The sequence below is a fragment of the Diadema antillarum genome, unplaced genomic scaffold (assembly GCF_040938485.1).
Source record: "Diadema antillarum isolate AM-2024a unplaced genomic scaffold, OU_Dant_1.0 seq00000161_RagTag, whole genome shotgun sequence".
NCBI classification, from domain to species: domain Eukaryota; kingdom Metazoa; phylum Echinodermata; class Echinoidea; order Diadematoida; family Diadematidae; genus Diadema; species Diadema antillarum.
In genome coordinates this window covers 2,090,527-2,105,423 of record NW_027271232.1, presented here as the reverse complement: position 1 = coordinate 2,105,423, position 14,897 = coordinate 2,090,527, and the positions used below count along the sequence as shown (strand labels likewise).

General features: G+C 39.4%; 1 protein-coding gene across 1 annotated transcript in view; it reads right to left on the bottom strand.

The window, feature by feature from the left end:
• LOC139728026 (A disintegrin and metalloproteinase with thrombospondin motifs 15-like) overlaps positions 1-14,897 on the bottom strand; it is a 107,202-nt gene that overhangs the window by 23,950 nt on the left and 68,355 nt on the right. The window contains exon 20 of the mRNA XM_071638991.1: positions 2,309-2,604. Within this exon, the coding sequence (XP_071495092.1) occupies positions 2,309-2,604 (296 nt within the window). The remainder of the gene's footprint in view (positions 1-2,308; positions 2,605-14,897) is intronic.

Below are 14,897 nucleotides of genomic sequence, written 5' to 3'. Positions count from 1 at the left end.
TAGATTTGTAGGAGGTGACCTTCGGAAGACCTGTGCAGTTAGGCTCAGAACGGACAAATCATCAAGAGTCAAAACCAAGCCACAATATCTCGCTATGATTCACAATCGCTGTTGCCATGTAACAGAATATGCACGTGGAGTGAATTAGGAGCTGACCGCAAGATCAAGTCTCCTTAACCCAGAGTATTCTCGGGTGATTTCGTATGACAAAAGGAGTTCATGTCAAGTTCAATACCAAGGCATTAATTAGCACAATATCTTAATTGAATCTCAAGTGAAGTCATGCTATAAATGCCTGGTTGAGGGGCAGGAACACGAATGGGGTTGTCCGAGAAACCGACGATCCCATGAGTACTGCTCTCCAGGGCTTGCCTGGAAATTCAGCAGATTTCAAAACAGGGAGGGCGTGTCTCTTGTTAGAATATAAAAAAACCCTCCACACATTAAGGAAATTGAGAGCTACATTCCTCCTAGAAAAACATTCGTTGTGGTGACATTAGAGAATTTTGTTTGTGCTATATAATGTAAACCTATATATAGAAGCAAGAGAAGAGAAATTGCTTTGAGCTGCTCTTAAGGAAAAAAAAAGAAACAGAGAATCAGCTCCCAGCTCTTTTCATTCTTTTGTTGCTTTTTTGGCACGCAGCATCTTGAAAAGAAAATTCTTGAAAACAGAATGGTATAATAGCAACAATGGCAGTATATTTATACATTTTTCTCACTTAAGTAAATGCATTAGACTTTACATTCGTTAACCTCCTACCTATTACGCCAATCACAGAGTTCGTCCATTGCCCAATACCATACTTCAAATGTGATGTTCAACATAATTTAAAACAACAAATTTATGATTGCTAGATGATGTTTACACTTCTCACATACTGTATTCTTCAATACGTTAATGTGTGAGTTTGGCCTTCTCTTCTCTTTTCAAGATTGCACTCGTAGGACCCTAAACAGTCTATGAAATGTCATTTCATTGACTTTGATATATCCGTCTCTGCTGTGTGTCAGCAAACAGAGATGATGGATTTGTCATTGTCAATGTTATTAATTCAATGGCCATCATGTGTTGTAAAGTTCCAAAGAGTCTCAAGTAATAATCGTTCAGCAAAACATGGAGGACAAACAAGCAAACAAATAATCAAACAAGTCATGAAGACATCCTCTGGTTTGAATCCATGCACTTGGAGAGAACCAATCATTCACGTTTCTGAGCGACAGTGCCTAGACATTTCGATTCACATCACACTACGCGTGTCGTTTATTTCCGTTTATAAGTCAAATTCATGTGTGACCTTCGTAACACTTATTATAGACACACTTTGAAATTGTGTGGATATCATGCAACCTCAAAACCTGAGTTGAATTCTGTATAGTGAGTCCATCGACCCCATGTATATGAAACAAGTAAAGTGTTGATTACTCATCCCTTGGTATAAAGGAGGTAGAAATATTGAATGGAAAGGAATTGAGCTCAATTTATCACTCCTTCCTCTTTCTACTCTCTCCTCCCCCTTCCCGTCCACACTTGAGGCTTGTATTTGTTCAAGATCTGTCACAGAACTTCAGAATGAAAGGAAACTGAGAGGGCACAAAGAGTTCATCCAACACATCTGCCGGTTGGGATGAAGAACAGGACCGAAAAAAAAAGAAGTCATTCCTGTATTTGATTTCAAACTTACGATCTTGACTTCAAAAGCCCGCCATCACACAGGCCGCCACTTTTGTTATTTCTCTCAGATGACCTACAACATCTTTTCTAATTATCCCCTTGACATACGTCCCTGAAATTGAAAAGGAAATCTGTAGTCATCGCAAGTCGCGAAAGAGATCTAGCCCCCACCCCGACGAATAAGCACACACACACACACACACACACACACACACACACGCACACACACAACTTCTCGACGATAAACTTGGATTATTCCTCCTCGTCCCAGCATAGATGTACCTCTGATAGCATTGTCCCCTATTGAATACCTTGGAGATGTGAGAGGTCTCCAGTCAACCCGACCACCTCAGAATAATGGGATATGCCATCAGCAAAATAGATAATGAAAGCATCACGTGACATTTACGTTGGTAAGTCTATTATAACAAAAAGAAACACACCATACTTTGTAATTTCCCTTCAGATATAGAAAAATATTTGCCAGCATTTGGATAGTCTGCATGTACATTCAAATATTTATGAAGACATACTTGAATAATGATTATTCAAGTATGTCTTCATCAATATTTGTTTATTATCTGGCATGATTGCCTAAATCTACTGGATGATCTTGGCAACGGTCGTACTTACCAACCCATGGCAAGTACTGATGGCTCCTACTGACTCTCCCGGATGTGATATAAGTTCACTATAGAAATGGCAATGTTTGTTGTAGTATTGCTCCTTCCTCCACACACCGTCGGCTCCTAGCCTGTCCACCGTCAGCCCTCGGCGGTGTAGCCAGACGTTTCTCTTGAGCCTCACATGATAGTCTTCACCGAATGCCTTGAACTTCAATTCTCCATGGCTCGGGTGTGTCTCGGAAGCATCTAAGCTGCGCTTGTGTCTTACATCTTCAACAAAATGCGGTGATATAATGTCGTAATCTGTCGAAGATGAAACAAAGAGAAATAAGAATTTGAAAATAGGACCGTTTGATATCAGATCATCAGATGAGGAATGCAAAGTCCACTAGCACGTTGCACTTCTTGTACGTATAGTGGAAGTCGTAGTTATAGTGGTAGTCGTAGGTAACAGAAATAATAGATGTCATAGAAATGGTATCGCTGGCAACAGTTATAGAAATGACCGTGGCAGAAGAAGTGAAACTATAGTGCAGTATTGATAGTGCTTTATTATGCAAAATGATGCACAGGACAGAGTGGATCGGTGAGAACTGGATGTGCGAGTGGGTTTTACACTGCTTCCAAAGTTAAACGACCGAGAGCATCCAATTCTCACTGATCCACGAAATAAACATGTGCATCATTCGTTTTATAAAATAGGCCCGTAAATTCATGAAATCCAACCCTTTTCCCCGTCATACGTCCGGTACACCTGCACAATACTACACAAGGCTTGAGCCATGCGTTCGGATTTTGCCGGACTTGTGGCTCAGTGTGGATCAGTAAAAAACAATACATGATAATTGACCACGCAATAAGAATGCAGAGATTCTAAAGCCAAATTTATAAAGAAAAAAAAAAACCCCTCATTGGTAGCATTTGTAGTGTAAAGAAGTACTGGTATAGAGATTGTATGAAGCAGCTGTATTCTGTGTCTCCCTATGTATACTACATCATGTTATCTCAAAAGAGAAAAAGGCTTCCTTTGTAGCTGATCGTCTTGTCATCATTTTGAACATGTTGAAACTCTGGGATGAACAGAATTTGAAAAGAAGCTGGATTTTTTTTTTAATTTCATCATTACCTAATTCACCCAGTCTGCCTATGAAAAGAAATATATGAGAAGAAAGATAGAGGTAAAATCATTAATAAGCTAATACAATGCGGTTGTCGTCGATCCCCAAACCTAATTGGTTGTCGTCATGTCAATACAAATGTACGTTTTCCCCTCATTTTGCAACCGCGTCCATACTGTCCATATAGAGTTGAGTGCATTAAATTGCTCTGGAACTGGCATACATTCAACGTGTTCCCATTTTTACGATTTTACCTATGTGTCTTTACGTTGCCGCCGGGAAGCACTACAGTCAGTCCTTGTAATTCGAGTAAACTTTTGCAGCTTAATGAATACGAGCACGTACATACGAGAGGATACACAAATATATCCGAACAAAAGGTTACTTCGGGGCACATCTTGCTAAAGCCGCTTTCCCACACACCCACGTCAATGCTGTTTTATTTTGGTCAATAATACTATATAACAGGATTTGAATAACGCGGGAAGGTTTGAAGTGGCGGATACTTCATTGATAACGCGATAAAGAGGGTTTCTGATACGGGTATCTAACACCGATGAAAAGAAACTGGTCAACAAGATCTTGCTCCGATTACAACTTATTTCATTCTTTATATAGAATGCTGATTTATCATATTCAGGTAACCCTCCGTCACACTTATCTCTTTATAGTTTTTGCTGTCGATTATTATATGGTATGCACGCACGCTCAGTGACGACATGGACGAACTGTTGAAGTAAGGCAAGTTTCAATCACCTTATATATTGTTAGCATTGTTAGGCCAGGCAAACTGGGGGTTTATGTACCACAAATGTATTTCGCATCATTCAAGTTTGAAAACAACAACAACAACAACAACAACAACAACAACAACAACATACAACAACAACAACAACAACAACAACACCTACAACAACAACAACAACAACAACAACAACAACAACAACAACACCTACAACAACAACAATACACATTAGGTACACGCCAGAGGGTAATGTCGGAACTTGTGAGGCATTGGTTTGCCTTACTTTTATATTTGCCGTATTTTTTGGGTAAGCTGTATGCATAGACCATTATTTTATTGATATTCGATACTTGAAATGTTTGACTTTGGGCGGTGTTACGTGAAACATTTCCTTCACTTGTTCCAATGACATGATATATAATTGGAACAAATGATGGAATCAGTGCCACAAAAGATTGTAATATCATTAGTCTTTGTGCCACCGTCAAATCAAAGAATAACCTTTCAAAGAGCTGTTAGGTGTTTCTCGCAAACAGAGATGGGCAGAAGTGAGATATATCCATGACCTACGATGGAGCACAAATCCCATAAAGTCGTAAGATATGCGGCAGAACTGCGCTGTCAATCAGCAACGCCAGGCTGACGAGATCGTCACTTCCTCGTTTTCATATCATTTGGATGTCTAGACTATTCAATCATATCATTAGCCTGCATGGTATAAACTAAATTTAGCTCTTATGGTAATGCGTGATCTCACAATACATTATGACCGTCATCTGTCCACGCGTATAGTGGTAATGATAACAAAAAAAGAGACAGGACTTCTCTCTTACAAGTAGACATGAGCGGAGAGCGGACTCAGCAGTCATTTGCCATTATAGGAGTCATCAGTCTATAGAGAAGATGTCAGATTCCTAAGCGTGAAAGATATCATGGGCTACGCACTTCTTAGAAACAATAGAAATAACATCTTGATCAAACATGCTGATCAATGTCCATCCGGGTATTTTCCCATCCGCGATGTGACGTCAAACCAAACAATCATTTTTATTAAAAACAAGCAGGAGAAGATCACGACTTTCTTATAAACAAAGGGGAGATGGATGTTAAAAGGACATTATGTACGTAACAACGTGTTGTATCGAATTGAACTGAATTGAAATGAGTGAATTGAAATTAATTTTATTGAATTGAATTGAATTGAATTGAACTGAATTTAAATTCAATTCAATTCAGTTGAACTGAATTTGAATTGAATTGAATTTAATCGAATTGCATGATTTCCCTAGCCTCTGAGGAAGCGATGAATGTTTGCAAAGCAAGCAACTGGCCACGAGCCCGACGGCTAAAAGGCATCTCCGAAGGTGGTGGCCGTCGTCATAGATACGAGAGGAAGCGGGATGACATGAATTTGTAACGCGGCATGATTTCCTCCAAAAAACATATTTCCTTCCCGTCCCATGATGTGTCAATCAAGGATTGCTACCCAAGATATCGCTATGCCTTCATGTCTTCGCAGCGCACTGTTTCTAGACCATTGGATGTACAGTCTCCGTTGGCTATCACTCTACCAGTTGCGTGACGATGTCAAAGTGCAATACTACTCCATATTTATAAATATTAGATACAATGTATGCAACAACAAATAAATTATATACAAGTTAGAATGTGGCATATGTTGCAACAACAACAACAACAAAATGTCTTTATGTAAATGAGATGAGGCATGTCATCGTCTCACAAATTTCCCACTAGTCAGGACATAAAACCCGAAATAAAGATCATGTTTCTTGCTGCCAGTTAACCATCAACATTCCTGTGATCTGTTATAGAATTATAGTAATCATTGATAGGTTACATCTGCAATGATTTAAGGCAAATGATGAGGCTACTTCATTCATTTTCATTTCATTTCTAACAAGGAAAGTTTGTATGAGGTCAATCTGAGACTTCACTTTATCCAGCTTACAACATTTCATGTGACTAACATACCTTATTCTTGAAAACTAGTGAAACTTGAAATTTTCTTATTGCTTTCTTATTCCTAGAAAACTTATATTGCTGTGTCTGTTTAGATTTCAAATACTCACTTTATAGGGAGATTTTGAATATGGAGTGGGTTTTTTTTTTCCCATGGATTAACCTTCCCCATTCTCCTTGAGGATGGATCAAATGACTTGACATTTATTGTTGACTCAGGACTTGCACGTCTATGAGACACAAGATTACATCGCCACGTCATAAAACAATGCTCGTACTACACCAAAGCCATAAGATGATTAAAACAGGTGAACTGCTCAATCACAGTAATCATATACAGAATTTGATTTCTCATCTTTCAGTCTTGATGTCGGACTACAGGGGTAACGATGATTCCAAAATGTTGCAGTCGTCAATGATGTGTTCATCTTTAATAACACAGAGGGCTGGTTTAAAAACTGTGGGTGCTTTGAATGATTACAATAATTGAATACGTGGAGTGACTCATAAAAATGATATCCAGGGATTCCTGAATACTGTTTTTAATCTTCATTGGTGCGTGTTTTATTGTCTTTTTTTATCTGAAATTTCTGACTCTTAATTACGCGATTGTCTACCACGTTAAGCATGATGAAACTGCACATTGTTATACCAGTCTGAAGGAGACAGAATATAATCTAATAAACAAGAATTCATACAAAAAAGTGTTTGTTTTTAATAGTGACATGAATGATTGTAGACACTCAACTAATTATAATTACCTTCTCACGAGAGAGAGAGAGAGAGAGAGAGAGAGAGAGAGAGAGAGAGAGAGAGAGAGCTGTGGTGGAAATCTCGATATAAACAGAACGTGTGAAGGATGATCTTACCTTCTATTCTTTGGTTGCTGGTGTATGTGTGTAGTTCATCCTCAAGTAGATCGACTTGTCTCTGCAATGTCAAGGGGAGAATAAGGTGGTATCTATCTATAATTTGACCGATGATTCACAGCTATAACAATTAATATTCATATCTTGATGTTATGAAACAGAATCGAACATTTATTGTAATCGTATCGTCTGTTTTTGTCTAATTGCATAGATTCTCGAATTTTTCTTTTCACTCCATTTCATCATGAGAGAGTTGAGGTAAGGATTACTCCTTATGGGGTAATCCTTACCCCCTTATTGGGCAAGGATTATCCTTTATACCTGAACGACAACGATTTCCTTGATTCGAATCCAAAAACGATCATAAGATAGAATCATATCATCATGCAGGCACAGACAAAAAAAAAAAAGAACGAAGATATTTATCATGTATTCATGACCATCATTGCCAGTTGAGTGTCATTATAGTGACTAACAGATGTATTGACATGATCAACGCGATGTTTTACTGTATTTTATAACCAAATATGATCTCAGTCACTTAAACATGGCACAAAACAAAACTAAAAGAGACATTGTATATGAAACAAGTCCTTTAAAATGGGGGTCACCATCAAATCAATTAAACTTCTCTCTTCATACCCCTCCAGCGCTTTGAAAGAAACCTGACAAAAGTGCGAGATCCTATCAATAAACGAAAAACATGCACCCAACCAGGGAATCGTTATCGAGGAAATGCCCTGTTTCAAAAAGGGGAGGGGCCTTTTCGACTGATCTATGGGGAAACCCCCGGAAGGGTTGACGCTACATCCGGCGTTGACGTCATCGCGACGGCTCGGTATGGAAAGGAAAGGGAGTTTTGTTTTAGACAGTCATTGCGCTGTATATAAACAAGTGCGTGCAAGAAATTGTAACCTTTATTTGTTACAACAACATCAACATAGCTCAACCTTCAGCCGTTCATACTGTTGGAATTCTCATATTCTCTAATACATGATGTGAACAACATCACAAGAGACATGAAAACTAATCCTTCTGAATACTGAATGATCAGGGTGACCTCACAAGTAATGTCTGAGGCAGTATAAAGAATGCAAAATTCTGAAGGCTCACTTCTTACTTTTTCTTCATTTGTTGATTTCTAATCCTCTCTTTCCGATATACTATGTCAATATGTACCCAGCTGCACGGTGCCTGCAGATGACATTTGACATCAGGACAGTGTTTCGAGTTTTAGTACACGATGGTATTACAGCAACTTATCACAGCAAGGTGTGTCATTAATAAGTCCTCAGGCAATGTCAGATACGCTTGATGGCTAACTTTCTCATGCTTATGTCGTACAAGTAAAGAAATCAATTAATTTCATGAACCTGTGCAAACGACAGATCCTATCCTATCTGTAAGAGTTCGCAGTCACGCTGCCAGGGAAAGCAATGCCCAAGAACAGAAGTAAAAAAAAACACAAGCTGACCTCTCAAAATGACGGATCTGGATGGTTGAAAGACAAAGTCATAATCAATTCCTATATACGTTTGATGCAATAGTATTTTGTTTTATTGATTGTCCACCAAAAGTACAATATTTCGCTGTCGTGTACTACCTTTAAGGTCTGGACGATAATAAGAACAGACAAGGTCTTTTATTGGGCACACCTTTACCGGTTTACCTTGAAAAGAGTGTTGGCGTAGCATGAAAAGTCTCGGCGGTCGTCTCGGCAGAGCGTTTGACACCGCACAGCCAGCCGAGCGAGACCGGCAACTTCCCACACCCAAATAATCCTATCGCCCTCTATCTTTCCCGCTCGTTAACACGTATAGTTAACCTATTCAGTTTTATTGCCTCATTACAAAGACAAGCGATTCTTCTTGTCAACTTTACATCCTTCTTTTCTCTATGATGTATGACGCATCACCTACAGCATTGCACACAGAGCTATACGAGAAATACTTGCTTTGATAGCTCCAATGTATTAAGAAACCACACGAAAGATACTGCCAATACTCATTTCAAAATTCTTGAAGTAAAGAAAGGAGATGTCATTTGAAAAGATATGTGCAAGTACATTTTTTAAGCAACATTAACCATCATAGTTACAGTTTTCTTTAGTATGATAAGGAAATAGCTAACTAGTTCCGTATTACAAAGACGAGCAAAATAAGGTTAAAAACACTCATATTCTAGTTTTTCTTTCACATTGTTTGTACTATGCACTTACAACATCTCTCGCTGACCAGTGCAGCCCTGGAATCAAGACTTCAGAGGAAACCATAACAACCATCACATTTCCAAGAACGCGGTTTATGACAATGTCAAAAATAACAAATCTAAACGAATTCCTTAAAATACAATGCCAATATACCAAGACATGCATTTGGTGGAACGATGCCATCAGCCCTCCAATATTACAAAATTTTTATTTTTTTAAATAATTTTTTTGTCAATGAGAGTTCTTTTAGTCTCGTAAGAGGAATAGGGAATAGAAATTTAGCGCAAACTTTTCAACTATGTACGTGCTCGATGTAGTCAACGACTTCGGCAAGCCATTACTATATACCTGAGTTCGACAGAGTATGGCAGCGTATACTTATCATTACATGTGGCAAGTCAAACAGTGTGTCAAAGAAAAAAAAAACTACCTTGCGTGGTGGTGAACAACAACAGCCATTTGAGTAACATTTTGTTTCATTGCATGCTTAGTTTGTCTTCCAGTTACATTGAGAGGGTCAGTGTACTCCAGCATGTTTGGAATATTGTGAAACATCCGCAAACTGAGGCTCGATCACTTTGTCTATTTACATACGGACAAATCCTCCTGATGTTTGAAAATACGTATTTCTGTTGGCATAGCCTCCAAATTAGTGATAAACAGATAAATGAGCTTAATGATATCTAAACTTACTCAATTACGTGACTCACAAGAACATTCTTTGATGTGTAAAATGACTGTAATCGTTCGTTTCATCTGCCAAATTCTTGTTACGAAGACAGTATACAATAATGACTGCCCAAATCACAAGTGACTGATGAGAAGAACTATAGAACGAAGCTATTTCTCTTATCTAAAGGAAAGCAGGAATTTGATGTTACATGAAGTGAATCACACAATGCGAGGCTTTGATTACGCTAAATGCCTCAATTACCTGCTCTAGTCAAATTATTCGGGTGTCATCCTACGCACTTTCGACACTTTGATTGATGCGTATTGTCTTTTTTTTCTCCCTTTTTGCACGCATAAATGCCGGTGGAACCCATCCTTTCCCTCCACCCATGACCTATATAGATGGGAGTAGAATATACCTTTCCACAGGGAAATCGCTAAAGGAATTTCTCAGCGTTCGGGAAAGAATCACTAAAAAAGAATGGAGGTCGATCTTCCGCATCTTTTGGCACAGCGATGCCCACTGTCTCGAAACAGTGGGTAGCCTGTACCAAAGGAAAGGCAGGGAAAGGATTGCTGCAATGGATGTACACCTGCCGATCACCCCCCCCCCCCCTCCATCTCTAGCTGCACCCCTTTCAGGAGGCACACCATCGTTCATAGGCATTGTTTAACAATGTGACAACTTTGACCTGCAACAATCCTACATGCTCCTAGTACCTCTGGTAGAATGTAGAGAAAATGAAGCTGTGAAAAGTGTGGTTAATATCATTGTCAAAGGCCTCAAAACCAGTCACGCAAGAGACCATGCACCAAATATCAGAATAGACTACTTCAGAAACTGTGTACTAGAATGTTGATAGTCACATCAAAGAACCTTGATATTGATGATATAATTTCATAAATATTGCTGTTGAAATCATCAAAATACAGCTAAATCATAAAAGTTCGACTTTGTCCTTTTTTTTTTTGGGGGGGGGGGGGGGTGTTAACCCTTTTTGTGCCAGGGACTTTGGACAACGTGCAAAACATTCAAAAGTTTTCTGTGCCAATCGGCGCTAAACATAGATCATATTTCTGCTCGCAGAGAACATTTTCAGTTTCCATAATCCCTTCGATGGGAAAGTCTATCATGCAGTTTCTACAATGCTTATAATGGTTATGTAATCACAAGTATCAAACAAACAAGAATGAGAACAAAGTTTCTTCAGGATCCTTGGCACAATATTTCTACATCTGAATAGTCAGCAAATAGCAGTGTAATGACAGTCGAATTAGTAAAATATCATTGAAACGGAGTTCATTCTCAACGTCTTTATTTTTAAATGTACGATGGTTTAGGTTGCAATCGTTGCACAAATATTGCAATGATCTAGCCTAGGCACAGTCATTTATCTGTAATGCTTTTGTGGTTTGTGGATATATCTCGACAGAAAAAAAAAAAGAAGATGGATGGCAACATAGGCCTACAGCAACCGAAGATAGAAATATGGTATATACATGGTGTCTGGCATGGCATGCATGAAAAGCTGCGGAAACCACATTTCTTCCTAGTGACTTCTGTCAATACGAACTATCACATTAGCATGCAGTATAAACACGAACATTGTCCGATACCACTGAAGTGCGACTTCTCTACTTTGCCTGTGTGAACCGGGCATGAAAATCTTTTGACTCTGTCGTTGTTCGGAAACCTTGACTTTCAGCTTTATGACTTAAAAAAAAAAGAAGAAAAGGCAAAGAAATAGACTCTGAAACATCAGTACATTTTGTAGTCCAGCGTTGGGGATTTTTTTATTAACTCCCAGAAAGATAAATGTTGGCAATAATGATGACATTTGTAATTATGAGGCGCGCGCGCATACACCCACCCACCCACACACACACAAACACACACACACACACACGTACATACATATGTGCGTGTGCGTGTGTGTATCAGTCAATTTACATACATGTTCCCAATGATTGTTTTTCATGATTATTATTTTTTAATAAATATTCGATTTATTGTAATATGAAATTGGTGCACTTGTGTTGTCATGATGACAAAACCAATCATCACACCCCAACACCTAAGACTGCACTGCGGCTCGTCGGGCCCCTGATTCATTCGATAAGCGCACTCATCATGAATCGACACGGTCGATGAATCCGCCTTTGAACACACTCAGTGAACTCTGTCAACCTTCGAGGTACATCCCAATTTATTGCTTTCAGATGATCGACGTTTTTCAAAGTACGATCATTTTAGAGGTAGCAGTTATCATTTTACAGAGCACGATGAATATGTTTATATCTCGGCGAGCTTCAAAGTGACCGGTCATGTAATCTACAGATCAAAACATTGTCATCGAGAAATAGTTATAATGAGACATTCATCGCTAGAACTGGTAGACGTCGTCGCACGAACTTGGAGACAATGAAAGAAATGGGTCGCTTTCCATCGCTGAACATGACGCATTCAATTCGGATGCTACAGTTGTTCTCTTCACACAAGGACTGGTCAGAAATCGCGAAGGCTTAGAAGAAGATACTAACACATTTAAGTGCAGTTAATACTTTTGTTCCTCCATGAAAATGATTTCAATGTTGAGCTTCACAAATTGTCTTAATGTATTTCTAACTTTAAAAGGATTATCAATCTCTTTAGACGTTTGCATGTCGTAGAAACTGTATATTCCTTGTAAGGTGATTTGTTTTTGCTCATAATGATGGCGAAGTTTGTGGAGGTTAGATGATATTGACTGATGTCAAATGATACCAATAGATGTCTCCAAGTGACATTTACAGACACATAATACATGAATCGACAATCAGTTTGAGCTTAGACCGTCCTAAGAGATATACGTAAGAACAGACATGAATGAACGCACGGCGCTCCTAATGGGGTGCACGTCACGAGTCCGACACCCACGAGTCATACAGCCTACGAGCTATAGCCCGGGAGCTCGACATCAAGTAAGACAGGCCTAAGAGCTATACGGTCCACCAGATCGACATTAGGCTAATAAGGCCCATGAGCTCGACACTAGACAAACAAGGCTGACGGCTCCGACACTAGGCAAGAAAAAAAAAATACACACGGAACCGACATTGCATCACGGGGCTTTACGCAGTTTCGGTCTCGTGGGCTTATTTTTTTGCCAAGTCTGACTCGTGAGCCTTGTCTGCGTAGTGTCAGGTTCATGAACCTTATTTGCCTTGTGTCGAGCTAGTTGAACTTTTTTTCCTCGTGTCAAGCTCATGGGCTGTATGACTCATGGGCTGCATTATTCATGGATTTTTTTTTCATGGGCCGCATGACTCGTGGGTGTCGGGTTCGTGGGATGACCCCTTCCCCCCCCCCTCCAATGTGGATCACGGTGAACGATTATCTAAAAATATTTGACTCAATTAAGACGTCTGTGAATCTAAGGAACAAATAACACATGAAACCATTTTACCCGGCCCTTATTCAGTGTCTCATTCCATTGCGAAACACTAGCTTCAAGCGGAACAGCCACATCGAGTCACAAACGGGTCACACAAGCTTTGGGAATCTTACTCCTATCATACCATTTGCAAGTGAAATCATATCATGGACCACATTATTACTTGAACTCCAGTTTTAGTTCTATATAGTAATAGAGCAGAAAGGAGTAAACTAATCAATTCGATGCAAATTATCACGAGATTGGAAGACGTAACGGTGATCTGCTTCGTGAGCGATTAAGAAATCAAGACCTATAACCAAACTTTAACTATTGCAGGGTGTGAACGCACACTCTCCTTTCCTCTCCTTTTAAACATCCGTCCTTCGACTCTCTTTTGTATCTGTCGTATGATTTTCTTTCTATAACTCGCTCAGAGCTACCAATGCTGCAGATTATGTCAGTTTATATGACTATGCTGTGAGGTCGTCACCCATCATTACACGCATTCTCATATTTATTATCTCCTACTGCATCCGGAGAAATGAAGTGATAATGACGGGATTATGCCTGCTTTTTGACAAGAAAATCAGTAGCACGGGTTGGTAATGATTTCTTGCGAGTGGGTCTAGAATGACAGCAACTTTTGAGAGAAAGATGTGCTTGGATCTTCGTGTAGTATGGTTGATGTCATTGATGTAGGTACAGACTGGTCATGATTCCTAGGGAATGGCGGGAGGCATATTTCGTTTCATAGTTTGTGAATTCTAACTTGCGTTGAATTAGAGACATCTGGATCACTGAGGATTTCACTGATTGCTGATGATAGTTCGACATTACTATCCAGATATATGACGAATGATGGGTCCGTCACAAATAACTTACTGATTACAAAAGACAAAGGTAAACGTATAGTTCGGCAACCAAATACCTATCAATTTCACGATCATCTTTTGCCGGAAAGAAAAACAAAGAGAGAGAGAGAAGGAGAGAGAGAGAGAGAGAGAGGGAGAGGGGGGGGGGGGGAGGGGTGGGAGACAGGGGGGGGGGGGGGCTGAGGGAAAGGGGAAGGGAATGTTTTGCATATTATGATTTCACTTATATTATTTATGTTCGTGTGCTAAGTACTCGAAATCAGTCGGGTTAATTCCCGATATGTTTGAGGCATGCGTTAGCTCTTTGTCGTTATCAATTAGTTAGGCCTTTGTTCTTATTGTTGTTTTCTTGCTGAGCTTCTGACATTCTCGTTTTTATCACCACACAAAGGTTAAACCCGGTCTTCCCACCTTCCTCCATGGTTGAATTCACTGATTTCCGTTATATTAATAGTTTAACGACCCGGAATCATGTCAGTTAATCAATTGAATTCATTACAATGTTACTTCCCCTTCCATTAAGGTAAGATGCAACTTTGTTTCCCCGGTCAGCTGTCGGCTTTTACCACTTGCATGGTGCTAACTAAAGCAGGGAGGTGGAAGAGAGCATTTGGTGTCACAGTATATTGTGCGTCACATTTTGGATTTCATTGCCTCTGGATTTGGCAGGGAGAAAATGAACATGATAGCAGAACTTTCTTTGGCACCCTTACAA